General features: G+C 63.6%; 3 protein-coding genes across 3 annotated transcripts; 1 reads left to right on the top strand and 2 right to left on the bottom strand.

Moving 5' to 3' along the window:
- Positions 1-123: 123 nt before the first annotated feature.
- LOC104569080 (uncharacterized) lies at positions 124-3,949 on the bottom strand. The gene is given in 9 exon segments (XM_088537507.1): positions 124-237; positions 305-348; positions 351-435; positions 545-691; positions 1,177-1,229; positions 1,735-1,841; positions 2,688-2,847; positions 3,489-3,824; positions 3,910-3,949. Coding segments are annotated over 9 exon segments (1,086 nt in total).
- Positions 3,950-10,426: 6,477 nt separating this feature from the next.
- Positions 10,427-12,495, bottom strand: LOC148595942 (CMRF35-like molecule 9). The gene is made up of 6 exons (XM_088537498.1): positions 12,453-12,495; positions 12,048-12,374; positions 11,793-11,928; positions 11,173-11,276; positions 10,755-10,900; positions 10,427-10,576 (listed from the first exon to the last, which is right to left on the bottom strand). Exons 1-6 carry the CDS (start codon positions 12,493-12,495, stop codon positions 10,427-10,429), a joined length of 906 nt encoding a protein of 301 aa, XP_088393624.1.
- An 8,572-nt stretch (positions 12,496-21,067) lies between these two features.
- Positions 21,068-26,418, top strand: RAB37 (RAB37, member RAS oncogene family). The gene is made up of 9 exons (XM_088537351.1): positions 21,068-21,133; positions 22,281-22,391; positions 24,094-24,135; positions 24,245-24,311; positions 25,074-25,126; positions 25,450-25,515; positions 25,974-26,030; positions 26,159-26,235; positions 26,313-26,418. The coding sequence occupies exons 2-9, from the start codon at positions 22,284-22,286 to the stop codon at positions 26,416-26,418; spliced, it is 576 nt and encodes a 191-aa protein (XP_088393477.1). The 5' UTR covers positions 21,068-21,133; positions 22,281-22,283.
- Positions 26,419-27,415: the final 997 nt, after the last annotated feature.

Here is a 27,415-nt window from a genome sequence, read left to right as displayed (position 1 = left end):
TTGGCCTCCCTGCGAGCGGCTGCTCCAACAGAGCCCGCGGGAGCGACCGTGCCGCTTTCCCAGCCGCTCTGCCCGTCCCGGGGAGCCCGGAGCGCTCGGGCGCCGCGGGGCCGGCGCTGCCCCTCACCGCGGCTTCACCACGGTGCTGTAGAGCGGCTCCGCGGGGCGCGGGGCCCGCGGCACGTTGCAGTAGAGCTGCTCCGGGGGGGACGGGCCCGCCGCGGCGCCAGCCTCTCCCTGCTCTTGCGAGCTCTGAGAGGAAAAAAAGAAGAGGGTGGAAAAAAAGCCTGGTTCTGGCTCCTGCGGAGATCATGAAGGCGACGTGGAGCCCTAGTTCCTCCATCCACGAGCCTGGAGCTCGCAGGGTTTCTCTGGGGAAACGCTCCCGCCGGGCTGCCTGCCAGGGCCCCCTCGGCGCCGCGCTCTGCGGGGCCACTCGTGTGCGCAGCGGCACTTCCCCATGGAAACCCCGTCCTTGTCCGACCCCCATCCTGCCCTTAGCACAGCCCTTCTCCCATGGCACTGTCCTCCTCGTGTCCCGCGCGCGGAGCCGCCCGCGCGTCCCTACCTGCCGGCGCAGCCGGATCTCCGTGTAGCTGGTCTCAGCGCTCGGGAGAGCCTTCATGTTGCAGTATAACTGCCCGTCCTCTGCCGCGGCGGCGTGGGCGAACTCGGCGTACTGCAGGCTGCCCTGGGTGCCCTGCAACGCGAGGCGTCCGGCACCCTGGGGACACCGTCCAGGGGAGCTGGGCTGCAAATCGGGGCGCTTTGTGCCCGACCTGCGGCCAGGGTAAAGCCTGTCGGTGCGCCACGCGCGAGGTGCCAACAGTGAGCAGTGTGTTTGAGCGCGGGAACGGGGCTGCTGCAGCCCAACGCAGGAGCGCCGAGGGGAAATCAACAAGCAGCTTCTTCCCGGGGGATTCGCGGCAGGTTTCCAAGCAAGTTTTGTCCAGGGAAGCCAGTCCCCAGCTCCAAGGAGCTTGGCGGGAAACCTCCCAGCCCTATCCCAAATTCCTCTCCCAGGAATATTCTGCAACGGTTGCACCAAACTACCAGGCAAATCCCCTGGCAAACTGACCCCTAAGGATCTGTGAAGCCAGCAGCCTCGGTGCCAGTTTGCTCGGCTCCACCGGCAGCCTTTCCCATTGCAGGATGGCCCGGGCCGCGCGGCCTTACCGTGTTCGAGACGCTGCGCTCCATGTGCATCTCCATGGGTGCTTCGGCCAGGGCTGGGGAAACACGGACGTGGTTAGACGCAAGGGTGACCCAAAGGCTCAGACATGTGTCGAAATTGGGCGCTTACTGCAAATCCCACCACGGAGCAGGAAGGGAACCTCCTGCTCCGTTACTCATCTAAAACCCGTCTCCATTACTCATCTAAAACCAACGGTCTTCTTTAAATGAAACCAGCTCCTCTCTGTAACCATCCCCAGCCCTCATGTGGCCTCAGACCCGGCGTGTGAGCGCTTGCCAGCGCGGCAGACACGCACACGTGCGCAGCCGGCACGCGAGGTCAGCTCAGCCGCGGGCAGGACTGCGGTGCCACCGCACTCGCCACCTAAGGAGACCTCCCTGCTCTTCTCTTGGTCACAAACAAAAGCAGAGAATTCACCAACAGAGCTGAGGAAGGGGGTGGATCAAAGACAGAATGGAGAAAAAAACATAGATAGAGTGAAAAACAGACTCCAGCACAAAAGCGCTGTGCCTATCTCCGAGTGATGCTGTTTCACCTGCCTTTCTTCCTCTTCCTGGACAGTTTAACCAACACACCAGCAGCAAGTACAAGCAAAAGGAGAACCACCACGATGCAGGGAGTCAGGACGTCCGTGACCAAGTCCAAGCTGCAAGAAGAGAAGAGTTTCTGCTCTCACACTTCTCCTTCAGTAGCAAAATCTGGAGTAACTACCAGGAGAACAGGATCAGGTGACTGCTCTGTTTGACCTAACGCCTCAACACCAAGGCTCGGTGGTTTTACATCTGCAAGGCGGAGACAGAAAATTAAACTAGGAACACACAGACGGTTGTGAGAGCTGCTGTGTTTTGAGGATTACATAAGGATCACTCTCTGTGTTGGATTTGTCTCTGGTTTAAGTCTATTGTTTGTTGACCTTTCTTGCAGTGAGCAACCAAACAACACTGATGTGTCTATGGGATGGGTGCTGGGAAGCCGGCTACCCGTGAACACGCTGCTGGGAAATCTCGGCTTTCGTCCTCCTCTTGCATCACCTCGAGGAGCAGAGCAAGCAAGTTCTGCTGCTCTGATCTCACCCTCTGTCACCCATGTGTGTGAACTTACATGTGACCGTGCGGTCAGGCCATGCTCGACTTTCTGCAGGCTAACGGTCCCTCTCAGTTTTGGGGAAGGAAATGGCATTACCACTGCACTCAGAAATCACTCCCGGTTTGGTCACGTCCTGCATCTTGCTTAAGCTGCGAGCAATGCAGCGGGCAGATAGGGTTTTGGTGGGACCAGCCCATCAAGGCCCTGAGATTATCTTCCAGGCAGGGCTGGTGGCTCATGGCAATGCTGGTCTCTAAAGCAGGTCTGAACTCTCAGAGGAGGGTGAGGAGAACCCGCAGGCTCCAGCGGCATCTACGGGGATCCTCCGCTGTGAGACCCGAGATACGGCAGCGGCCACCGCTGGCAGCAGGACGGAGCTCCCGGCACGGGCAGCAGCTGTACTCACTGTGCAGGGCTGGGGCCTCCATGGGGAGGCTGGGGGGCTCTCTCTTTCTCAGCAGTTTGCTCTTGGGGAAATGCCCCAGTGGGGGCTGACGTGGAGACAGTGAGAGCAGGATGCTCTGCAGTCGAGGGAGATGCAGTTTTCGGAGGAGAGGAGGAAGAAACTGAAAAAAAAATAAAAAAAAAAAGAAAGGAAAAAAAGAGAGGAGGCTCAGCCCGACTCTCTGCTTCCTCAGGGAAACGCTGCAGCTTTAGCAGCGCGAGGAGACGCATTGAGCATCGGGGCAGAAGCTGCCTTCCCTGCTCAGCAGCAGGAGCTTGGCAGCCCCCGTCGTGCCGCTCGCAGCTCCCTGCACGTGGCTGCCCTCACCCGCTGGGACAGGGTCCGGGCACCCCGGACACGGCAGGCACCAAACCAGTGACCCAAGGGCACCAAGCTGCAGCCAGACACGATGGCTCCTCGGCCCCAGGGGGTCAGGCAGCCTGAGGGAAGGAGGGATTCCCTAAGGCTGGAAAGAAATGCCCAGGAAAGCCCAAACTGGGGAAGGAGGACCTGAGGAGGAAAGGGGGCAAGGAGAGCAGGGTGGAAAGCAAGCACAAGCCTGAACGAGATGGGGGGCTGCGGCACCGAGAACGGGCCATGGGGAAAAGCACCCAGCTGCAGCAACCAGCAGACGCGGGTAACACTTCCCCTGGCTGTCCCATGGGCGCCCACCTGCTCCCAATCACCCTTTGGGCAGCCCCTGCCCCTGGCATTTCAGCGGGGGGGAGCAGTGTTGGCACCAGGGAACCCAAACGAACCTACCTGGGAACACGTTCACCTTCACTGTGTGTCTGTCATTACGAAGTGTTCTCTCCACCCCGCACCGGTAGGTACCCGTGTCCCCTGTGGTCAGATTACTCATGGTCACCGTGAACACCCGCCGAGTTTGCTCATCTGCGATGGAGATTCGGTCCTTATGCACGAAGGGTTTATGCTTCGATGTCGCGATGATGTAAGGACCGTCACAGGAAAGAAAGCTCCCCGGTTTGCACCAGAATTTCTCATTTGTCTCCAAACCCTCCTCATACTTGCAGGACACTGAGAGGGACCCCCCCACGGTTCCCTGCACGGAGTGCGGCCCCGTCAGCGCCCAGCAGCCTGCGGAGACAGAGAGGGGCGCGAGGTGCCGCCGCTGCCGCCCGCGCTGCCCGGGCCGCCCGCCGGGGCCCCGGCCCGGCCGTACCCGGCAGCAGCGCCCAGGCGAGCAGCGGCGGCAGCCGCATGGCCGGGCCGCGAGCTCCGCTCCGCTCCGCTCCCCGCCGCGCCCGGCCCGGCTCCGCTCGGCTCGGCTCGGCTGCGCATGGGTGGCTCGGCCCGCCCCCGGCACCGCCCCCGTCCCGTCCTCCCGGTCCCCCCGCCACGGGGCTCGGCCGCCGGGTTGGACGGTGAAAGAGAGACGGAGCCGGGGCGGCCGCTGCACGGGGAGCGTCACCGAAGGGGCCAGGGGCGGCGGGAGCCTCGGCGGGGCCCGCGGGGGGACTGGGGTCTCGCCGAGAAGTGGAGGGGGCTGCTCCAGCCCGGACCGACTTGGAAGAGCCCAGTCCTTGCAGCTGCAGCAGCGATTTTGCAAGCGGCACCTGCAGCTCGCGCCAGGTTCCCGTTTTGCGAATGCTCTGGCTGCCTTGGCATTTCGGTTCCGTAAACCAAGGGAGAATGGAGCAAAGCTTGGAGGCTTTGCCGTGGGAAGTGGCTGTGGGGCCAGACAGGCAGCCAGAGTGCACAGCAGGCAGACAGACAGATGGACACATGGAAGCTTTATGGCAGGAATGTCTTTAATCGGCTGAAACGGTGGATTTGCACCCAGAGCGGCTCCCGGAGTCCGCTCAGTCCCACGGGGGCTCCCGCTCGGAGGGTGCAAACCAGTCACCTGAGGCTGGGCAATGTTCTCGTCCAGGCTGCGAACAGCCGCGGAGGCAGCAGCATCGCTGGGCTCCCCGGAACCGCTACTCTGGGGGCATCCTGGCGCAGACGGCGCTCCGCATCCCCATGGATCCCCCCTCCGGCCAGCGCCGGGGCGGCGCAGGGGGTGCCGGCAGGGCCGCAGACCTGGCAGTGCTGCCATGGGGCAGCTCGGGGGCCACCGCTCGTCCCTACTGCGGCGCAGGGAGCGGAGGGGGGACCCGCAGCGGGGCCGCCCCGGTGCTGCTGGTCCCGGTGTCCCTCTGCGGGGACGCCCGGGGGCTGCGGCTCCTGTGCCAGCCCCAGCAAGCCAAGACCAGCACCACGAGCAACTTGGCGCCGAGGAAGAGCAACAAGCAGGTGATGCTGAACTGGGACCTGGGAGAAAGGATGGAGAAGCTGGAGCATCCATTGATGAGAAGGGGGGATCAGAAAAGCGGGGTGAGACCCAGCCCTGCACGGTGCCCACAGCCTTTTGGAGGTCCCCATGGACGTTAGGAGGGAAGAGCCACGCAGGCTTCTCAGGTCACCTCTGGGCAACGCGGGTGTGAACCAGGGTGCTGCTCTGCCCCTCGGGAGGCTCTTGGGTTGGGGATGTGTCCGTCTGCACCCTCCACCCTGACTCACAGCGCTGGAGGCTCCGCGAAGCCCGTGGGGAGTGGAGAGGAGGGCGCAGGGGGGACCGTGTCCCCGGGCTGTGGCCCCATTGCCTGGCTGCTGGGTTCCATCATGTGCGGAATGGCTGCAAGGAAGCAAAGGGTCAGAGCCAGGCGGGGAGCGCAAGGGGTAAGGGGGAAAGGGGCTTTTCCTGGAAGGGGACAGAGCCACCCAAGGACAGGCTGCCGAGATGCTCTGGCTGCTCCTTGTCCACCTCCTTCACGCCGGTTCTACCTGCTGAGACGACGAGCCTGGTGGCGTGCCACAGGTTGAACCACCGCAGCTGGGCCACCTTGCAGCAGTACCGACCCGTGTCGGCCGGCACCAAGTCCCACAGTGTCACCGTGAAGGTGTGAGACCTGCGGTTGTCCTTGATGGACACCCGGCCTTTCGTCACCCAGCTCTCCGTGTCATTGGTGCAGATGATGGGTGTGATGCAGAAGCAGAAGATGACCCGTCGGCACCAGCACTTGGGGTAGAGCTCGTAGCCCGCCTTGTATTTGCAGGACATGGAGACGGACGCGCCGGGCTTGCCGTGAACCCGCGTGGGGCCCGTCACCATCGCAGCGCCGGCGCCTGCGGGGACAGGGCAGGGCTGAGTCCTGCGCCCTGGGGCAGGGATGGCCAGTGGGGTTGGGAGGGAACCGAGCTGGGCTCCTCACCTGAGAAAAGGGCCAAAACAAGGAAAATCCGCATTGTCCAGCTTCCTCCTTCCCAGGAGATCTTTTCCCCACGGTCATACACGAAGCACCCTGTGCCCCGGAGCCTCTGCGAGTGTCCCAGCCGGAGCGGGTGTCCCAAGTGCTTCCTCCTGGCTGTCACTTCCTTGCACCCTGCGTAGCACCTTGGTCACTGCCTGGAGGCGTTTGCAGCCTGCTGGGGGGCGTTCGCTTCCTCCCCGCTTCCAGGGAGCGTGAGTCACCGCGGCAGCGCCATGACCCACGGCTGTGACGGCAGCCGCTTCACCGCGAAAACCGGGGCAATGGAGTGCACTGCCTGTGACCGGGCAGCCCTCAAGGGTCCTGCTCTGTGGTGGCCCCATCGGGAGCTGCAGCGATGCCCCTGCACGGAGAGGCTGCCCAGTGCCGCCGGAGTCACCGACACTGCTCGGGCTGGCTGGGGGACAGCACTTTATTGCTCATCTCAACTGCAGGTAACCAGTACAGCTGCTGGCAGACCCGGCCCCGGGGCTGCTCCGGCCGCGGGATGGGTGCCGAGCAGCTCATTGATCCAGTGAAGCGGCGCGGGGGCGGCGGGAGCCTCCTTGGGGGGGCAGCAGGCGAGGGAGGGAAGAGGCAGCGGCCGTGGCCTCTAGTGCCCGTCGGTCTCCTCCTGGGATCCAGGAGCCTGCGGAGAGCACAGGGATGGGGAAGCCGGGTGAGCAGAGCCCTGCAGCTGCGGGCAACTGCCCGGGCATGAGGACATCCCGCCAGGGGGACAGCCTGGCCCCTCCCGGGATGCTCATCTGGAAGCAGCAGGAAAAATGCCCTTTTTTCCCCCCTACAAATACTGGCCCGGCTTCCCAGAGAAACCTTTGACTAAATCCCTTGAAGAGCTCGAGGGTGCAGAGATGCCCCAGGGACACCCCAAGGAGGGTTTTGGGGGATGGCCCCATGGGGTGGCTCTCCCCGCACTCACCTTCTGCCGCCGGGTGTTCTCGTACAGGGTGTTCTCGTAGAGCTGCTCGTCCTGCGGCACCGGCTCCCGCTCTGTGCCGGTGCTGGTGGCCCCCGCTCTGTGAGGGGGCGGCGGTGACGGGTCCCAGGGGCCCTGGCCACAGCAGGGGACACTCAGCACGGCCAGGGGGTGTCCCCAGGCCCCCTCCAGCCCCCACTGACCTCTGCCAGGGAGTTGCTGTAGACGTCCCCGTCCGCCGCAGCGGCTGCCCGAGCTGTGCTGTGCAGGGGCTGTGCGTTGCCGGGAGCCTGGAACGGGCAGGGATGAGGGTGGACACTGTCCCTGTCCCCCATGCCGGCTGCAGCCCAATGCACATCCCGGGCTGAGCCCAAAGGGAAGCCCGAGGCAGCGCCCAGGCCCACGCGAGCATCAGTCACTAGAGGGGGACGGATGCCCCGGCTGGTGGCACAGAGCTCCCTGCAGCTGCCACGGGTCCCGCCACCCTCCCGCCATGGGGACGTGCTGGAGCCGTGTCCCGAGCGGCCGCGGAGCCGGCACCGTCCTCGCAGCAGAGCTCGGGCACCTCGGCCGGCAGCCACGCGGGCCCTGGGGCCACCCCTCACCTGCGGGTCCGCGGCCACCTTGAGCTGCCCCAAGCACATGGCCTCTCCAGCGGGTCTCTGCTGGGCTGCAGGGTCGGGGGGAAATCAAAGAAGAAAGAAACAACAAAAAATCCCACATCAAAATGTGTTTTTGTCCAGGAGGGAGCTTCTCCAGGGGTATCCTCTATCCCAGGATCTGTGGGAAAGGTGAGCTCCCCACCAGCCTCTGCAGCCACGAGACATATTGAGGATGGTTTGACCTCAGCTCCAGGGAGGACCAGGGCTGTGAAGCATCGGGCACATTCACCTTCCCTCCTCCTCCGGACGAGGATCCAGATGACGGCAGAGCCGGCGGCAGCCAGGAGGACCAGCACCACGGTGGGCACCACGATGGTCGTGGTTGGCCCGGCAGAGCTGAAGGGTGAGAGGAAGAGGAGCAGGAGCCCTTCTCCTTCGCCAGGTGACACTTTGCTTCTGCAGCGTCCCACCGTGCTGCTCTGCAGCATTAACCCCCCAGGCAGCTCCACCACGGGGCACGAAGCAGCCCGGGAAAACAGGCTGGCCTTGGCTTTTCCAGGTGGGGACACAAGTCCTGCTGTCCCCCCTGGGCCTGAGGGCCCCCCAGCGCTGCCCAAGGCCGCGCAGAGCCGGGGCCTGTGTTCAGACCCACCTGGTGCCCTGGGTGGCCACGCGGGCGGTGTTGGGACGCTCCGTCCCATCTGCAGGGGTGGAGGAGGTGAGCGTCCGCGCTGCCGCGGCAGTGCGCAGGGCTGCAGGGGTAGCTGGTGGGGCTGCATCAGCCGAGTCCTGCTGGGAGCTGGGGGCTGCAGGCGGTCCCAGGCGGTCCCAGGCTCCCAGCGCTGCTGGCAGCAGGCGGGATCTGCCTTGGGTTCCTCCTAGCAGGCTGTGCCCAGAGCCTTGGGGTCCTACAGCACCCATGGACCCGGCTCTGCCTAGTGACTCCTGGCAGGACTTTTCCAGCCCATTCCACGTGCCCAGGAATATCCAGAGACCAGAACCCCCCCCTCTGCTGGCCACTTGTCTCCGGTGGGGGTTCCGATTGGAGCGGCGCTTACCCGGGAGGACCGTGACGGTGACCGGCTCCATGAGGTCCCTGCCCAGCCGCTCGATGCCGCACCAGTAGGTGCCCGCGTCCTGCTCGGCCAGGCGCTCCACGGTCAGCAGCACCACGCAGAAGAGGTGGATGTCGGCGATGGTGACGCGGCCGTGCGGCTGCGATGCGCCGGGCGCCGTCTCCGCGACCTTGCGGCACGAGTCCCGCGAGGCCCCGCGGCACCAGTACTTGGAGTAGCTCTCGTAGCCCCGCGGGTACCAGCACTGGATGGAGAGCGTCTCGCCCAGCCTCCCGCTGACCTCCTTAGGGACCACCAAAGCCCTGCAAACTGCAGATGAAGCCCCTGCTGTTGCATCCTCATCATCCTCGGAGCAGCTCCCGCTGGGGAAAGGATCCTTTGGGGAGCCCCTTCTCTCTCCTTCAGCCTCTATAGGGTCTGTGGAGCTCCTCTAGCCACCAGCAAGGAATGAGCTGGTCCTCACCGGGCAGCAGGAGCCAGCCTGGGGACACCCGCATGGTCCGTGTCCCCGGGGCCGGGACGCTCTCCCGGCGCTGCCGCGGACGCTCTGCTCCGCGCGGGCGACGCGCCGGACGGCGAGCAGGCGCGCGGGCCGGGCTGCGCTCGCCGCTTCCTCGCTCGGCGCAGCGGTCGCGTTATTTTTAGCTGGAAGAGCCTCGTCGAGGCGCTGGGGGGTTTGGCTGCGGCCAAGAAGCCTCTAGATGCTCTTTGCAGCGAGCGTGGCTGGGAAGCCCTTGCACCAAGGCGGCTGCTCGGCGCTCTTGGGAGCAGCGAGGGCTGCAGAAACGCAGGCCCTGCGGATGCACGGCACGAGGAGGCCGTGCACCAACCTGGAGAGAAACAGCTCCAAAGGGAAGGGATTTTTTCAGCTTACAGAGCCAGGATTGCACTGAGAACCCTTTGGGGGTCCAATTCCTGCGTCCGCATTGGGTTTCTTCCTCTTTCCACAGCTGCTGTTTATTTCCCCGCTGTTTCTTTTGCACCATCCAATTACGCTTGTGTTGACGAGAGGATCTGCCCAGGGAGGGGAGCAGACCGGGACTTTCCCCCGAGCCGTCCAGTGTCCGCAAAGGTGATGCAAGAGCCGGGGAAGGCAGGGAGGCCCTCGGTGAAAGCAAAGCAGCAGGAGCTGCGGCCTGGGGGACCCGGTGCTGGGCAGGGCTGGGGCTGCCTGGGCGCCGGGTCTGCCCTGGCCACCACAGTTTGGAGCCTGGGCTTTTAACCCCTGATCTGGGAATGCTTCAAAAAACGCCCCAGATAGGGAACTGCTCTCATCTGCAGACCTCACAACAGGGTGGGGAAGCAGTGAGTTTGAATAAGGCGCTGGACTGTGAAACTCCTACACACGAGGTCCTGCAGAGACCAGATGCACTCAGGGTATGTGTGGGATGCTGCTCTCTATGGCTTGGGGCTGTCACACGTGTGAACAGGAGCCATCCCCTGTGACCCTCCTGGGATCTGCTCCCTAAATGAGGGGCTCCCCAAACCCGCAGTCTGGACCAAAAGGAGTCTCCTGACCCCAAAACAGGCAGATTTTGGTGACTTATCCTGCTTTAGTGGGGAACCAGCGTGGGCGCCCCCTCTGCAGTGGGCAGCAGCAGGGATCAGAGGGACTTCTCAGGACACTTCCCTGTGTGCTGCTCCTGACCACTTTATTAAACGGGGCCTCAGAGCCGTCCCCAAACCCGTGTCCCCGGGCTGTCCTGGGTCTTGACGAAACCTGGGAGGGAAGGATGGGCTGGGAGCCCCTGCAGGCCCCTCTCCAAGGGGTCCCCAGCAGCAGGGACGTCACCCCCGAGGCCGGGCAGGGGCAGCAGCCCTGGAGCGGGGTTTAGCGGACGCCTCTCCCAGGCCGCGGCGCTTTATGGCAGCGCGGGCCGGAGCGCGGCCCGGCCGGGGACACGTTCGCGTAGATGGGCTGCGCATCCGCAGCAGAGCTGTTCCTGCTGGAGGGGGACACGTCGCATCGCTTTGCTAGGTCCTAAAACGTGAGAGAAAGGGAAGCTGCTGCTGCCCCGCGCAGCCCTGCGTCTCGGTGACGTCCATCGCTGCAGGGTTTGCTTGCCAAGGGCCTGAACGGTGTGTGCAGAGCAGGGGTGGCAGCAGGACGGTGACCCCCGAGCAGCCCCATGTGTCCCCTCCCGTGGAGCCCCCTGTACCTGGCATGCGGTGGGGCTGTTCTCATAGTCCCCCTGGGACGAGCCGGGCTCCGGTGCGACGTTGGCGTAGAGGTTTGGGCGAGTAGCCGCTCCGTCCCGCCGTACCCGGCGGTCCTTGTGCCCCGTCCTCCCCGCGTCCTTGGCACCTGGGGGAATTGCAGAGGGAAATGGCTCAGACCTTGCCTGAAAGGGACGTTTCTGGGGGTGCCCGCGGCTGCTCCCTTCCAGCTGGCCTGGCCTTGCTGGCCACGGGCTGCGTGGCCAGCGACAGCCCCGCATGGGAGAACCTTGAAGCCAGGTGGCCACGCGAGCCCTCCCGGGAGGAAGAGGAAGGGCTGGGCAGTGTCCTGCTCAGGAAGGTGGGCCCGGGCCTGGGGGACACGGGCTGGGAACCCCACGGCCACCCCTGTGCTTTTACCATTGCTCCTTCCTCGCGATGCTCTTCTCAGCCTGAGGCCAGCAATGATGCTCAGGACCAGCACAACGGGGGACATGAGGGCCAAGACGGTCACGCTGGGGGCGCTGGGAGGGCAGAAAGGTCTGTTATTGCTCCTCTGGACACCCCGCTCCGTGCTCCCTCCAGGACATAAGGAGGGACCCCAGCACCCAGGCTCTACAAAGGGATTCACACTGCAGGGCGTGAGGCTCCGCAGGTGGGAAGGATGCTCCAGCAGGGAGATTTTCCAGCTCTTATGTGTGTGTCTAACACATAGCGAATGAGCAGCTGTGCAAATCCATCTGGAAAGCCTTGTCTTCAAAGCCTTCCTGCAGCTGTCCTCTTCTGTAGCAGGCTCCTGGATTTCTCCCCAGTTTCCTGGCCAGAAGTACCCACACGTGCACCCGCAAAGCTGGGCACGCTCGGCAGCAGCAGATTGCGTGGTAAGAGCCTCCCCGTTTTCCTCAGGGACCAAAGCAGCTCCCAAGGGCGGGATGCAGGAATTCACCAGCATCAGAGCTGGCTCTGCCCGAGATGCCCTACGGGTCCCCAAACCCCAGAGGCCGATACCCGCATGAGGTCAGTCCCGCTACCGAGCTCACCCGGCCCGCGCGCTGCTGCCGTTGTTGCGTGCGGCCGTGGTGCTCGCCAGCTCCGGGGGATGCGATGGGGAGCTGGCAGCGGGCGTGAGCGCGTCACCCTGCCTTGTGTAGACATGGGGCTCCGTTGTGTGGGGCGCTGCGGTGGGAATATGCGGGAATCAAGGCTGAGTGGGACGTTAGCCACCGATCTGCACCGCCTGGCGCAGCCAGGGCTGCCGGGTGGAGCGGGGTGGCCCGGGGCCACGGAGGGCTCACCTGGGAGGACCGTCACCACCACGCGGACCATGTCGTCATACCAGGGCAGCCGGACCCCGCACCAGTACGTGTCCCCGTCACCCGCCGTCAGGTTCTGCATGGTCACCACGAACGCGTGCCGCGCGCGCTCGTCCCGCAGCCGCAGCCGCCCGGCCGCGGCCTCGGCGCCCGCCGCCGCCGCCGCGCGCACGGAGCAGAAGAGCCAGCTGCTGCCACGGCACCAGTACTTCTCGGCCCCTGCCAGCTCCGGCTTGTAGGCGCAGGTCACCTCCACGGTGCCACCCACGGGCCCGCTGGCCTCCACGGGGCCCGTCAGCGCCCGGCACCCTGCAGGGACCCGGAGCAAGGTGGGCTGCTCTGAGCAGCCGCGGGGACGTCCCCAGCGCGAGGAGACGCTGCGCTCACCTGGGACGAGGAGCCAGGTCCAGAGCAGGAGCCCTTCCAGCATCCTGCCCGGCTCCGGGGGCTCCGGCGGTGCTCGCCGGGCCGGCGCTGGGCCAGGCACCCTCCAAGCGCTGCCGAAACCTGCGGCCACCGCCTGCTTCCTGTCCTGCTTTCGTTTCCGCAGGGGGAAAACAACCCGTGTATTTCAGACTGTGCTTCCATGCATGACTGCCAGCTTTGGCGACACTGTCCTTCAGAGACGAACCTGAGGATGACACCAGCAAAGACAGCTCCTTTAGTGCTGCCCGGCCGAGCCCCCGCTACCTGATCTCTTCTCCTGCTGCAATCTCCCATAACCCGGATAAACCAAGAGCATTCCCACATCTCCTGACTTAGCAAAGCCAGTAAATAGATGTTATTGCAGTGGAGGCCTTACCTTGTGCCTTAGGTTGGACTGCTTATCTAGAAAAGGGCTGAAGGGCAGCAGTTGGTTCTTGCAGTGAAACACAGAAAGCAAAATTTAATGGGCTCGGGGGATGGCGCTCTGACTTCTCCTGAGTCTGCAGAAATGGGACACGGCCCAGGTTACGGAGCACATCGTGGAGGTTGTGTATGGAGTGGCTAACGGGGTGGCACGGGCGCAGGGAGACGGGAGCCCCTCAGCTAGCGATGCCTCTTCCAGCCTCACAGACACACAGAGAAGCAATGGAGCCATCAGAGGAGCTGCCTATCAGCAACGGGGCCGGGCAACAAGGCTTGAACTTGCAGGTTCATTTCAAATTGCTTGGGCAGCTTGTGGGTCCTCTCCACTTTGATCTCACTGCTCTGCCCTGCTTTCAGCTGTCTGGCGCTTGCCAAGGGCTCTGCTTGGGCCTGGGAGAGGCTAGTGGAGAAAGCGGAACGTGCTGCAGGAGTTGGGCTGCTGGTGCCAGGAAAGCTGCCGCTATCCGGGCTGCTCAGGCTCCGAAGGGGTATGGAGCCCTTGGAGTTGTGCCAGCCTGTGCTGCGCAGAGCTGTGTTCGCTTCCCCCACTGAGTGCCTGCCTTTTGCTAGTGGTCTGCGGGGTCTGGAAAGGCTGCATTACCCTGGAAAATATCATGATGGATTAGGAAAATTATCCTCCTCCTGAGTGCTGTTAAACCTGCAGGGCCAAGAGCATCTCTGATGTACTGCTGGTGCCTGCAGCAGGAAAGACAACTCCGTGGTTATGAGGCTTTCCTTCCTCCTGGCCAGGCCCTTGCTCGGCACTGACTGTTGCCCTCCCTTAGCACTTGGGAAAGAATGGGAAAAAATATTACTGTGGATGAGAGCAACCAGAGGGGCTTCTCCTGGCCATAAACCCGTCCTGCAGCAGGATGTGCTGGAATGACCCTGGCAAGGCGAGCAGCCCCAGCCATGGAGCTGGGAGCACCGCGGGGGCTTCCTTGGTTCTTCCCTGGGGGAAATTCTTCCTACTCCCAGGGCTGATTTCGCCCCTCAGTAGCACAAACCTGGGAGCCCCCTGTCCTGCTGATTTCTTCTTCCCCTTTTCGGAGGGTTTTTGCCGAAACTGCTCATCTGACCTGGCAGATCTGTCCCTGCTGTCAGAGCAACTAACGAGGAGTTATAATTAGCACTGTCGGACGCAGGCAGTCAAACAGCAACCGGATGGGTGCAGATGGCTCGTGGAAACACGGTCCGCTGCTCTCGCTCGGGGCTGTGTGCTGATCTGGAAGGAGGCAAGCAGCGACTGAAGCATGTTCCTCTTAAATAAACTTCTCCAAGATTCATCTCTTCCCTGCTTCTAATCAAAAGCACCTGATTACTCGAAAGGGAATTGTAAATAAAAGCATCTCAATGAGATATTGACGGTTCCTCTAGGTTTAAATATGGATTTCTCCTGTTTCTAATAGAGACTCTGAACTGGGGTCTCCAAGGTGTTTCTAAAGGGAGGTTCTCCCATGTTCTTTCGTGGTTGGAGCCGGTCTGTCCCTGTGTGCGCCGGGGGCTGCGGGATGAGCAGTGTGCCTGGGAACCGGCCCGCGGCTCCGCACGGCTCGGGCCGTGCGTGGGATCTGGCTCCGTGCTTTCCAGCTTGGCTTGGTGCGATCCGGCAACAGGAAACCTCTCTCTTCCTGGGGCTGCTTTCCAGAGCCAGCCTGCCCGGAGCTTATTGACAACTTCAGCACTGGCAAGAGAGGCGCAGCGTTCGCTGTGAGCAGAAAATGATCCGCGTGCCCTTCAGCAGGGCAGCGGCTGCCGAGCCAGGAGGGACCCGACTCTACGTGTAGAGGGACCCTTTGGAATTGCATCCCGGATGGGTCAGTGCAGGTGGGCAGAGGAGGGGGCCCAGGGGACAAAGATCCCGGAGGGGGCTGCAAGGGGACAGTGCAGGAACATCTGTGGGGTTTTGCCTGCGCAGAGGGGCGGCCGGTGCCCCCCGGAGCAGCCCCGCGTGCCCCTTTGCAGGGAGCCGGGGGGACACGGAGCCGCTCGTGCTTGGTGGTGGCGGGGGGGTCTCTGCCGGCCCAGCCGCTGCGAGGCCGAGTCCTGGGCACGGCGGGGACCCCCCCGCCCCGGTGGCAGCAGGTCCCTCCCCGCCCCCGGGCAGGACGGCCCCCCCGCGCCGGGGAGCGCTGCGAGCGGCGGCAGCGAGGAGCCGGGCGGCGCCGCGCAGAGCCGAACCGGGCCGGGCCGAGCCGGGCCGCGTCCCGCTCCGCAGCGCCGAACCGGGCCGGGGCCGGGGCGAATTCCGCGCCGCAGCACCGGAGCGGGCCGTGGCCGGGGCGCCGCTGTCCGCGGTGCTGCAGGGAGCCCCCCCGGCCCGGCCCGCGGCTGCGGTGGGCAGAACCGGGCCGGCCCATGCGGCCCGGCCATGGAGGTCCGCGGCGGCGCGGTGGGGCCCGGCTACGACGAGGCTCTGCTGCACAAGGTAAGGGGCGAGCGGCGCCGCCACCGCGGTCCTGCCCGAACTTCCCCGCAAACTCCGCGGCCCCGAGGGGGGTCCCCGTCGCCCCCCTGCTCCCCGCGGCTGGGCTCGTCCCCAGCGGTCGCCGAGGCTGGAACCCCCCCCCCCCCATTCCCCGGTCTCCATCCCGCTTCCGCCTCCCCGCCCGCTTCCCGGGCACCCCGCGCAGTTCGGGAACGGCAGGACCGGGTGGGCTGGATACGGGCCGGCCCCGCGGCGCAGCCGCAGCCGCTGCCCCGTGCGCTGCGGGCCGGGGCCGGGCTCGCTGCGCCCCACGCGCCGCTCGCCAGCGCCAGCCGGGCGAGCCGGGACTTGCAATCCGGGAAAGCGTCCGAGAGCCACCCCCTGCCCGCCTGTATCCTCGGTGGGGTCCCTTGGACTGCGGTTCGTGAGCTCCGCGCTGCTGTGTAAGGGCTGCAGCTCCCCGGGAGCAGAGCGTCCATCCCCCGAGACGTGGGGAGATGCTGGTCCCCTGCCAGGTCATCCCACGCGTCCTTCCTGCTGTCCCAGCACTGCCTTGCTGCAGTCTTGAGTGTGACCGTGCAGGGACAAATGCTTTGGGGTCGGGGCGAAAGCAGGGAGGGATGGGGCTGAGTGGGGCTTTTTTTTTTTTTTTTCTTCAAATCCCGGGTTGTTTTTTAACCAGAGGTTCCCCTGCTCTAGGGAACTACCCAGGGCAACATGCCCAGGCCCTGGATTAAGAGGCCAAGACCACTTACTAGGAACTTGTATGCCAAATAGGGACGACATTTCCAGCGATAACTCAAGAAACTTTGATTCTTTATAGTCTTAACTCTTCTTTCTCCAGCAAGGGGCTGCAATTAAAGAAAAATATTAGTAGGGCTGAGTTTCCAGGCAGAATAGCTGCTGAGGCGGATAACCATCCCTGTCCCATGTTCTCTGCCATTTCCCTTGGTATTTTGCTGCTGTTTCTGGGAGCGCTTTTCATGCAGAAACAAGCTCCCTCTCACCCCAGGGACTGAGGCAGCAAATAACTCGTCTTGTTCCTGACTGAGGCGTCGGGTTTCAGAGCTGCTGAGAAACCCTGGGAGATCTTAATGGGGAGGCAAAGGTTAAGTGAATCCTAGTTTGTGGAGCCTGGAGAGGCGATTGGCCAGGAGCAAATCAAGATAGGAACACTTGGCACAAAATGACAAGCTCTGTTTTTGGGTGATTTAACCCTTTCGGTCTTTATTTTTTCTCCTGTTGAAAGTTTGATCCATTTAGCTGGAAGCACCTGTGGGTTTGATCAAGGCAAAACAGCACCTGGGCTGGTGGGCCGGCACGGAGACCTCGCTGCAGCACAGGAAGGGTCGAGGCAGCATCCGAGTGGCCCTGGGGAGTGATGTGGGAGCAGGGCAGGGAGAGCTCAGTTCTGCATATAGAGCAGGTAAAAATAGGTCTGGGCAAAACGTTCCTGTGGGAGCAGGAGCGCAGGGCTGCGAGGGGCCAAGAGGTGCCTGTATGCAATTTCTGCAATTTTGTGACAAATCCTGCTGACCTGGGAATGAATCTTGGCATCTGGGGCTTCAGCAGCTCCTGGAGACCACCATGCGGAGGCGACATGTCCCCTCCCAGCCAGGACTTCACCCCGTCAGACTCCTGGCTGAATCTCTAGATCCCTGGTTTCCTAACGTCAGCTCCGATCCAGCCATCACGACTAAAGCTCAGAAATGAGCCGGCGATGTCGCCCAAACCCGCACGTGCTGCCCCAGGTCTCCTGCCGCTTGGCTGGCGGGGAAGCGCCGCGGCCCTAAGCCGCCCTGACAGCCGTGCAGAACTGCTCCTCTCCAGCCGCATTAGGGCCAGTGCCTCCCCGTTCCTCGCTCCCGAGCTGCCAGTGCAGGCCGGGGGGATCTGAGCGAGTACACGGTGCGTGTCCCGCCTTGCTTCGCCCGTGTCACTCCGTGTCCTCCCTGCAGCCCCTGCCGAGTCAGCGGAGACTTCCCAGCGAGGCTGTTTGTCTCGGTCTGAGCTCACTGGAGCTCCCGGTCGCGGTGCTGGGGAGGGATATTTGCTGTTTTCCTAACCCGGAGCTGGCGGATGGGTCTGCTCTGCTGTTTTTTATGGCAAACTGTGACCACTTTTCTGTTCGCACCATGAAGAAGCGGGCACACTGCTATCCTCGGCATGCGGATGAGCAGTGCCGTGGAGTTGCTCCCTCCTCAATGCCCAACGACGACTTTATCAGCCTCAAACTACCACACGTGTGTTTCAGGTTGGGTCCCAAGCATGTTTTAACAAAGTAGTTTTATTTTGCATTCAAAGAATCATTTTATTTGACTGGAAAAAGGAATTGCTTGGATTCTCCAGCTGTGCCAGGAAGCAGAGCGGTGCTTTTGGGGCTTCCCTCGCTTGGGCCAGGTTTCCCTCTGGATGGGACGGGGGTCAAATGTTATCACAGGGCCCCACACGGCACACGTGGCACATCTGTGTGCACTGCCTGTGAGCAAAGCACCGCTCCGTGTGGGGAGCAGTCGCTGGAAGGAGCCTCCTAATGCCGGAGCTTCCCAGGCTGAAGAAACCCACAGGGAAAGCACCCGGGAAAAGGATGTGCTGCCCACCCTGCGGCGGGACTCATGTGGAAGAGGGTGTTGGAAAGGCACGGAGCAAATATGGAGCTTCGTATCTGGAAGCCTTTTTCTTGGGCATAGCTGGCCAGAGGTTTCTCTCAGCTGCAGCTGCACTCTGGGCTCTTTCAGGCCAAATTTACTATTATTATTAAGTAATGAAGCAATTCCTGAGTTGTCTCTATTATAAATCGCGGTTAAATTATTGATGGGAGAGTCGGCTCTTACACAAGTTCTCTGTAAATCCCAGGCCCCGGAGGCTTCCCGGCGCTCCTTCCGGCCTGCATCCCAGCTCCATAATTGATGCCCTCTCCTGCGTTGGCTGCTCCCCGCGACGCTGCGGCTGCTCGCGCCGAGCTCCGCGCCTGGCGTTTGCCCAGGAACGGTCTCTACCGCCGAGGACAGCGGCGCCAGCTCGCTGGGAGCCCCGGGCGCATGAACCCGGCCCACGAGGCTGTTCCCCATGGACCAGTGACCTGGAAAAAACGCCTGGCGAGAGCAGGCGAATTCCCGGGAGCGGATGTGGCAGGCTGGTATCCGTGCGCACACGTGTGCGCCTCCAAGGCTTCAGCCCATCGCCACTCCGCTCCGATTGGGAATTTTCTTTGGAGATACATGCGATTTGGTTTTGGCTCTTTTTTTTCCTTTTTTCTTTTTTTCTTTTTTCTTTTTTCTTTTTTTTTTTTGAGGGAAAACGCTGATTCATTGAAGCAAGCGTCGCGCTGGAGCGTGACGGGCCCCGGGCAGGGATGGTTCTGATTTATGCAAGGCGGGAGGCTGCTCTGCTGCCAGCCCCGCTCCGGTTCGGGCTCCTCGGCGTTTCCTTCCCGCCGGCTCCTCCGGGCTCTGCGGGATGCTGCGACCAGCCCTGCGAGGGCTGCAGGGCACAGCCAAGGGCAGCTCTTCATTCCGTGCATCCCTACAAGCGCATCGGAGCCCGCGCTCTGCACGGTGACGGAGCGGTGTTTCCTCTCGGCCAGGGTGAATTTCCCTGTTGCACTGGGCTAAGAGCAGCCCTAGATTTGCAGCCCTGGGGGAGGTGACAACAGAGAGGGTGGCCACCCTGGGGACAGTTTCTTGGGGCTGCAGGCGGTGGGAGCACTGGTGACTCGGTTGGAGCAAGGCGTAGGTTGGCAGAGCATTTATTTTCCCGTATGTCCCTGGATTCAAAGTGGCTGGAGGTGGACGTGTTTTCACCCGCAGCTTTGCAGAAGAAAACCATTACAAAAAAAAAACAGTGTTTCTCATTTGCGCCATGAGCCCCCACCCTGGGCAGTGATCAGGACCCAGGGCAGGTCACTTGTCCCCTCTGCAAGGCCACAACCTTCTACTCGCTGCAGGAGAACAGCAGGACTTGGCCGCCCAGGAACGGAAAGCGGAGGGGCCCTGCACCCTGTGTCACGTCCCCTCTGCTGCCGAGGTGGCCGGATGGCCGAGCCGCAAACGCGCTAATGCGCCGTGAAGACAGCGCCGTGTCCCGGAACGGCTCATTGGATTACCAGCGTCCCGGAGCGCGGTGCCTGCGGCTGTGTCTGCGCGCAGCGGCTGCGGAGGCGCTCGCTCCGGTGAATAACCCTGGAGCTCGTCCAAAGCCACCGGGCTCCTCTCACACAGGCGCCGGCTCCGAGCGGCAAAGGCCGCGGCCGCCTCTTCCCGGCAAAGCGGGGCCTCCACCTTGGCCTCTGCACCGCAGTGCCGGTTTCCTCTCCATCTCTGCGAGCTCCCGGGAGGACGTTGATCCCCTCACTGGAAGGACTCGTGTCATGCGGCTGCTTCCCACTTGTCCTGTGGTCAGAAGGGTGGAAATTCTGCCCTAGAGAGGGTGACAGCGAAGGACGGGGCGCAGCAGGATGAGCCATCTGGTCTCCACATGGGAGGCCAGCAGCCCGTGGTGACAATCTGCTCCCCAGCAAGGATGTGAAAGGGACAGCGGGGCCCAGCTGTGGGCTGTCCCCTCCTGCTCCCAGTGCCGGTTCCGAGCTGCCTCTGCAGCCCTTCGCCTCCCTCAGTGCATGCGCTGAGACCCGACAGCAGCTCGTTGCACACGGGGCCGGGCGTCCCCGCGCACTGACACCGTCTCCTTGCCTCCTTGCAGACCATCCTGGTGGGGGACAGCGGCGTGGGCAAGACGTCCCTGCTCGTCCAGTTTGACCAGGGCAAATTTCTTCCAGGCTCCTTCTCTGCCACTGTGGGCATCGGATTCACGGTAGGAGCCAGATCAAGTCATCCTTGCTCAGTTTGGGTGCTGCTAAAATAAGCGGGAAAGTTCTGCTTTGCTGCAGGTAAATGGGGTAGCTTTGCATCGTGTCCGCCCCCTCTGGAGTGGCCCAGCATTCCCAGGAATGTGGCTCAGGCCACTGCAGGGCTCTAGGCACTTGCACAGGGCAAGCGGGTGGCGGTGGCCAGGGCCACCTCTCCTAGGGAAACTCAAGGGGAGGGCGATGTTGAGGGGTGAGTTTTGGGGTAACGCATCAGCCCTGGCTCTCTCCGTGGATTATTCCGGGTGCTCCAGGGAGCCAGGCCAGGAAGTGGAGCAGGATGAGCATGTGGAGGCTGGTGGCCGCGCACCGGGGGCCCTGGATCCGCAGAGCTTTCGGTTTCCGGCTGCCGGCAGCCACCGGGTCTCGCTCTGCGCTCGGGGCCTTGGTGCACAATGCGGCTGGGTCCCGGCTCGGGTGACATTTCGTGGTGTGGATCCTCTGCCCGGGGTGACAGCCTTGTGCCCCTGTCCCCATGTCCCAGGCGAAGCCTCCAGCCCCATCCATGCGTCCTGCGGGTCGCGCCAGGGCCCTCTCCAGGCGCTCCCTTCCCCGCGGGGTGACGGGTGACCCGTTCTGGGTGCCAAACCCCGCCAGCCGCAGCGCCCCGGGGTCCCCGCGGTCCCCGCGGTCCCCGCGGTGCGAGGAGGGAGCTCCCCGCGCGGGGCCAGCCCGAGGGCGGCGCTGGCGGGGGAGGAGGAGGAGGAGGAGGAGGAGGAAGGCGGGCCGGGCCGGGCGCGGTCCCGGCGCTCAGCGGCTCCGCTCCGCGGCACCATGAGCGGCCCCGAAGGGGCGGCGGGTGCCGGGGACGGGGTGAGGAGCCCCGCGCCCCCCCCGCCGGGTCCCCGGGGCGCCCCCTCCTCCCCGCCGGGCCGTCCCCTCCGCGCCCCGTCGCTGCCGCCGCAGGACTTCGAGCTGGCCGGCAAGGTGGGGGGCAGCGCGGGGCCGTCCGGACCAGCCTGCGGGGACCGCGGGGATGGAGCCCGAGCCCCTCTGCGGGGAGGCCCTGGGGGTCCCTGCCCCGGGGGGTGTGGGGGGCCTTGCTGTGGGGGAGGCGGGAAGGGGCTGGTTTCCCCCGGGGGTCCGTGCCCACGTGGGGACGGGGGTCCTGCCGTGGGGGCCCAGCCCCACGCTGCTCCACGCCACTGCACTCCTCTTTACTCCTCTTACTCCACTTTACTCCACTTCCTGCCGCTGTACTCCACTACACTGCACTCTGTTCCATGCCACTCTGTGCTCCTTTATGCCATCCCACTTTACTCCATGCTACTTCACACCACTCCATGCTCCTTTATGCCGCTCCAATTTACTCCATTCCACACCACTCTACTCCACACTGCTTTGTACTTTACTCCACGTTACCCACACTGCTTCATGCGACTTCACTTCACTTCTCTTTACTTCACTCCAGTCCTCTTTAGTGTCACCAGGAAAGGTTGGACCAGCCAGGGGACTCTATTGGGAGCAAGAGCATTTCCAGGCCTGGAGCTTGGTGCCGGTGGCGGGGCTCGTTTGGTGCCATCCTTGCAGATCTCGGTGAGGACGAGCGGGCCTCGCCGTGGAGGCGCCTCCGGAACCGGGCGGCCCGGAGGCCTGTTTGCTTTGCAGGAGTGGGCAACGCACCGTGTTTGCTTTGGTGTCTGCCGTGGGCAGGGCCTGGCTAAGGGAAAGGGCAGGAGCGGCGCTCGCCGGGTGTCCTGGCCTGGGCAATGGCCACTCCGGAGGTCAGCGGGACGTGGCCGGGGAGGTAGCTCCACTCTCAGGGAAGGCTCCCGGGTTGGGGCCGCTGCGGCTGCACAAAGCGGCCCGGCGGGGACAGCGGGCAGAAAACTGGTTCATGTAGAGGAGATCCACGTGAATCTCCTACCTGCTGCAGGACCTTCCTTCCCCCTTCCCCTTCCCACCTTCTCTATCTTCCTGCTCTTTCCCCCTCTCCGGTCGCCGCTTGCTGGGTTCCCAACCCGCTGTGTTCCACGCCAGCTCCCGCGGGGCTCCCCAGACCCGGTGGGACAGACGGGGACACGCAGGGGGACCAGGTGCCCCTTCGCCGAGCCGGTGCCCGTGCCGCCTGCAGGTGATGTTACTGGGAGACTCGGGCGTGGGCAAGACCTGCCTCCTGATCCGCTTCAAGGACGGGGCCTTCCTCTCCGGGACCTTCATAGCCACCGTGGGCATAGATTTCCGGGTGAGACCGCCGCGGCTCCGAGGGCCGTTCCTGCCTCTCGGAGGCACGGATGGGACATGACGCTGGGCACGAGCCACACCAATGTGTGGATGAAACTCCAATGGTCTGAGCTGGGAGAGCCGCTCTGGTGTTACAGCTCCAAGCCGCTCTCCTGTGCATTAGCCTCCACTCTCCTTTGCATTAAATTCCTTTAAATTAGGCAAAAGCGTCGCTTTAGCATGTCCTGCCCACCTGAGCAGGAAGCTCTTCCAGGCAAATCACAGCTTGTTAAGGTCATAAAATCCCATTTAAATCCCCCTGCTGCTCTCTGCGTGCTGAATTTTGGCTGCCTTGTCTCTCCGGGGATGTAGCGGTTAAACAAGATGCCTTCTAGCAGGAAGAGCTGTTTGCACCATCAGTTCCAACAGCGTTTCAAGGGGCTGGAGGACACCAAGGGGGTCAGTCCCGGGCCGTGTTTGGCCACTGTCACCCTCGATGTCCTGGGGTTCCGAGCTGCAGCTCGGGAGCTTCCCGGCCACCCTGTCCCACTCGGTGCTCGTGGGGAGGAATCGGGAGCTCAGCACAGGGTGCCGGGCAGGTGCAGGGAGCGGAGGGAGGCACTTGCAGCCTGCTCTTCCAGTGAATTCATGTAGGTGCCTTTCTGTTTCTCATAGGAGGTAATTTCAAGAGCATCCTGAGACACCTTTTTTTCTATTTGGTTCAGCCGATTTTTTGAGCTAACTCTCAAGTTTTACATGGGCTGAATTTCTATTTCATTCCAGACAACCATGTTATTTATGCCAGTCCTCTGCCTCCAGAACAGGCCCTCCAAGTTATCTAAAAGTCTTAACACGCCCCATAAACCGCTCGTGCTTTCCTCTTTATGGGCCTTTGGAGGGAAGTCTCTGCGTCTGCAGCGGTTGCTCAACCGCTCCGATAACCGCCGGAACCTGCCGGTGCTGATGCTCTTCCGCGTCCCCGGCAGCGGCAGGACCGGAGACCCAACGCGCGGGGCCCTGGCAGGATTTCCGCGTTGCTGCTGCAGGGAGATATGTGTTAGTGGCAGCTCTACACGGTGGTGGCTGCAGTTGCACTTCTTCAGAGCGCCTCATTTCAAGCCTTTAATGTGCTCCCAAACTTGTGCTGCAAGGGGACATGAGCTGGGCAAGATGTATCCGTCCGGGGGTGTCACCGAGGCAGCTCTTAGTGTCCCGAGGCCTTAAATGGCTGAAAGTGGCCAAAATGCTTAGGGCAGCTGTTGGTGCCTTTAGTATGCCCTTGGACTGGAGGTCTCCACGGGGGCTTCTTTGCTGACCTGGTGTCTGGCACTTCATGCATTAAAGCCTGATATTGGGTGCCTTATCCTGGGGTCAGATCCTTATTGTCAGTACTAGACAAACTGGAGCAAAATGGAATGGAAGGGGAGGGTTTCCTCGCTTGCAGTGCTCCGAGCTGCCCCCAGCTCCTCGGGTGCCGGAGGCTTGTCCATGGGGAGCACAGAGCCTGCAGCCATACCCATTGGTATCTTCTCCAAGCAGACAGGCTAGAAAACCAGCTGCAAAGGCCTCCAAGCAGCTGGCAAAGGCACAAGGCAGATTTATGCTGCAACATCATGAAACCCCCCCCAGCAATTTTATTAGTAATTGCACGTTTGCATCTACCCAATGCAAAACCTCCCCGCGCCCCCTGGCACTGACGGGCGCCGTTTGTTCCTCTCCTGCAGAACAAAGTGGTGGCCGTGGACGGAGTGAAAGTGAAGCTGCAGGTGAGTTAGGGACCGGGGCGGCTGTTCATAGGGAGGGTGCCCAAAAGCTGCTTCCCCGGGCGCGGGTTGTGGCCTCCCCTCCCCTCGCTCCCAGTGCCCCTTCCCGCAGATCTGGGACACGGCGGGCCAGGAGCGCTTCCGCAGCGTCACCCACGCCTACTACCGGGATGCCCAAGGTAGGTGCGGGCCGGCCGGGGCGGTGATTCCCTCCTCCCCGGCCGGAGCGGTGATTCCCTCCTCCCGGGCCGGGGCGGTGATTCCCTCCTCCCGGGCCGGAGCGGTGATTCCCTCCTCCCGGGCCGGGGCGGTGATTCCCTTCTCCCGGGCCGGGGCGGTGATTCCCTCCTCCCGGGCCGGAGCGGTGATTCCCTCCTCCCGGGCCGGGGCGGTGATTCCCTCCTCCCGGGCCGGAGCGGTGATTCCCTCCTCCCGGACCGGAGCGGTGATTCCCTCCTCCCGGACCGGAGCGGTGATTCCTTCCTCCCGGGCCGGAGCGGTGATTCCCTCCTCCCGGACCGGAGCGGTGATTCCCTCCTCCCCGGCCGGAGCGGTGATTCCCTCCTCCCGGGCCGGGGCGGTGATTCCCTCCTCCCGGGCCGGAGCGGTGATTCCCTCCTCCCGGGCCGGGGCGGTGATTCCCTCCTCCCGGGCCGGAGCGGTGATTCCCTCCTCCCGGACCGGGGCGGTGATTCCCTCCTCCCGGGCCGGAGCGGTGATTCCCTCCTCCCGGACCGGAGCGGTGATTCCCTCCTCCCGGGCCGGGGCGGTGATTCCCTTCTCCCGGGCCGGGGCGGTGATTCCCTCCTCCTGGGCCGGAGCGGTGATTCCCTCCTCCCGGACCGGAGCGGTGATTCCCTCCTCCCGGGCCGGGGCGGTGATTCCCTCCTCCCGGGTGATTCCCTTCTCCCGGGTGATTCCCGCTCTCCCTCCCCGCGCAGCCCTGCTCCTGCTCTACGACATCACCAGCAAGCTCTCCTTCGACAACATCCGCGTGAGTACCCGGAGCCTCTGCTCCCCGCGCTGCCTTTTGGGGCGCCCCGGGTGGTTTTATGTGCCAGGCACTGGGTGTCCCTTGCAGGCCCGGCCAGCCAGGAGCTCTTCCCCGGGCCGGGTGGCCCTGGCTCCCTGGCTTTTGTTGCGGGATGTTGCTAATGGCCGGAGGGGCAATGCACCTAGGGATGAGTGTGAGTGGCTCTCCCTGCGGTTCTGCAGTAGTTTCCATGCCGAGGCGCCTTTTCCCGGTTCCGCGGGTGGGAAGGCCGGGCGGGGGGCACGGCTGGCGCCGCTCGCCCACGCAGCCCGTGTCCCCGGCAGGCCTGGCTCACGGAGATCCACGAGTACGCGCAGAAGGACGTGGTCATCATGCTGCTGGGCAATAAGGTGCGTGCGGCGCCGGGACCCTCCTGTCCCTGCCCGTCCCCATGGCTGTAGGGTGACAGGGCTTGGGTGCCGTCACCTGCGTTGGCCTGTGCTGCTGCCCAGGCTCACCAGGCCTTGATGCCCCCCGTAGGTTTTGGGGGATAGGGGCAGCAGTATCACCAGCTGCCAGTGGGAGGGAGTGCGAAGTCGAGATGCTCCTGGGGTTCCCCCAAGTCCCTGGTTCCCAGCTGGGTACCAGATGCACCCCGGGCTCCAGGTCCTCCCACATGGTTCCCCAACGTCCCCCTTGTTCCCAAAGCCCCCAGGTGCCAGCTGTCCCTCCAGGTTCTGGATGCTGCCAGGGATGTGGGATGTGCCCAGAGGGACATGGATGTTCCCAAGTCCCCCAGTGCCACCAGGCTGCCGGGTGTCTCCAGATGGGTGCCAGACCTGAGTGCTGATGCTTCCCTCCTCTTCAGGCCGACGTGAGTGGTGAGAGGGCTGTCAGGACAGAGGATGGAGCATCGCTGGCCAGGGTGAGCCTATGGGGGCCGACAGGACTCTGTCCCCTGCGTCCCCATGTCCCCAGCTGGTGGCTTCCTGCGGGCCCCAGCGGGGAGCAGGATAGTCCCGCGTGGCACTGATGGAGCCCCCGGCCCTGCAGGAGTATGGGGTGCCCTTCCTGGAGACCAGCGCCAAGACGGGCATGAACGTGGAGCTGGCGTTTCTGGCCGTGGCCAGGTGGGTGACGGGGACCCGGCCGGCGCGGGGGGCACCACGGCCCCCTCAGGGCTGACACGGTCCCGCCGCCCGCGCAGGGAGCTCAAGCAGCGAGCGCTGCAGCAGGAGGAGCAGCCCCCCTTCCACATCCACGACTACGTGGAGGCGCAGAAGGAGACGTCCGGCTGCTGCGCCTTGGCCTGAGCCGCGCGTGCCGGGCGGCACGAGGACGGAGCCAGCAGCGGGAGCAGCCGGAGCGGCGCCGGAGCCTGCCCTGCAGCCCCGGGGGCGGCAGCCTCATCCAGAGGGTCCGGGGGGACGGATGGATGGATGGACGCAGCCGCAGAGGCCCTGCCTGAGCCCGGCTTGGTCCCTTCCAACCCCACCGTTGCTCCGTCCAGCGCTGGAGGGAAGCAGGGGGCCCTTGCGACGGGGTTCCTCTTGCGCAGGGCTGTTTTTGGTGGATTTTCCGGGACGGGACGTGGTCATCCATGCCCATGGTGCTCCCGAGCCGCAGCAGCCTGCTGTGTCCCCGCTCGCAGCCACGTTGCTCTCCCGTCTCGGTGTCCCCTACACCAAGTCCCGCTCAGGTCCTCCCTGCAGCTTTGCCCAGAACGGCACCTTGCCCCACTCTGGCCTGTCTGGGTGAAGAGGAGCAGGAGCTCCCTGTTCCCAGGGTGTCCCCTGAGCTGCCTGTTCCCTTTGATCCCCAACACCCTCCTTCTGGACACAGCCAGGGAGCTGCTGATTCCTGCTGCAGCTCGATGGTTTGGGACCCCGTGATGGTGGTACCAGGAGACCGTTTACATCCCCAGGCCAAAGTCTTGGTTGAGGTTTTCTCCTGCTGCTGTGCATGCAATGCAAATATTTCCTCCTGCCCCTGGCAAATAGCAGATTAAACCCACTCGGTAGCGAGCGGATGCCTGGGATGCTTCAGCCGCCGCACGCAGCCGCGGGCTTCGTGGGAGCTGGAGGGGCCGGTGCAAGTATGTGCTGCATGGAAAGGCTGCAGCGTCCGGGCGTGGGACACGGACACGGGTCACACAGCTCCTCCGATGCCTCCGTGTCCGTTCCCTGGGGTGCCGCTCTCACCTGCCCCGGGGCCGCTCTGCTCCCGGGGCTCCACGTGCAAGTTCATGGAATTAAAGCTCAGTGTTTCCCGGGCCTGGCGTCCGCCCGCTTTCCTCCACGTGGGAACACG

This window comes from Tinamus guttatus, unplaced genomic scaffold, assembly GCF_059628265.1.
Source record: "Tinamus guttatus ecotype Peru unplaced genomic scaffold, ASM5962826v1 Tinamus_guttatus_pri_ptg000045l, whole genome shotgun sequence".
Taxonomy (NCBI): Eukaryota; Metazoa; Chordata; class Aves; order Tinamiformes; family Tinamidae; genus Tinamus; species Tinamus guttatus.
Note: the sequence above shows the minus strand (reverse complement) of the source record. Positions and strands in the feature narration are given on the sequence as shown.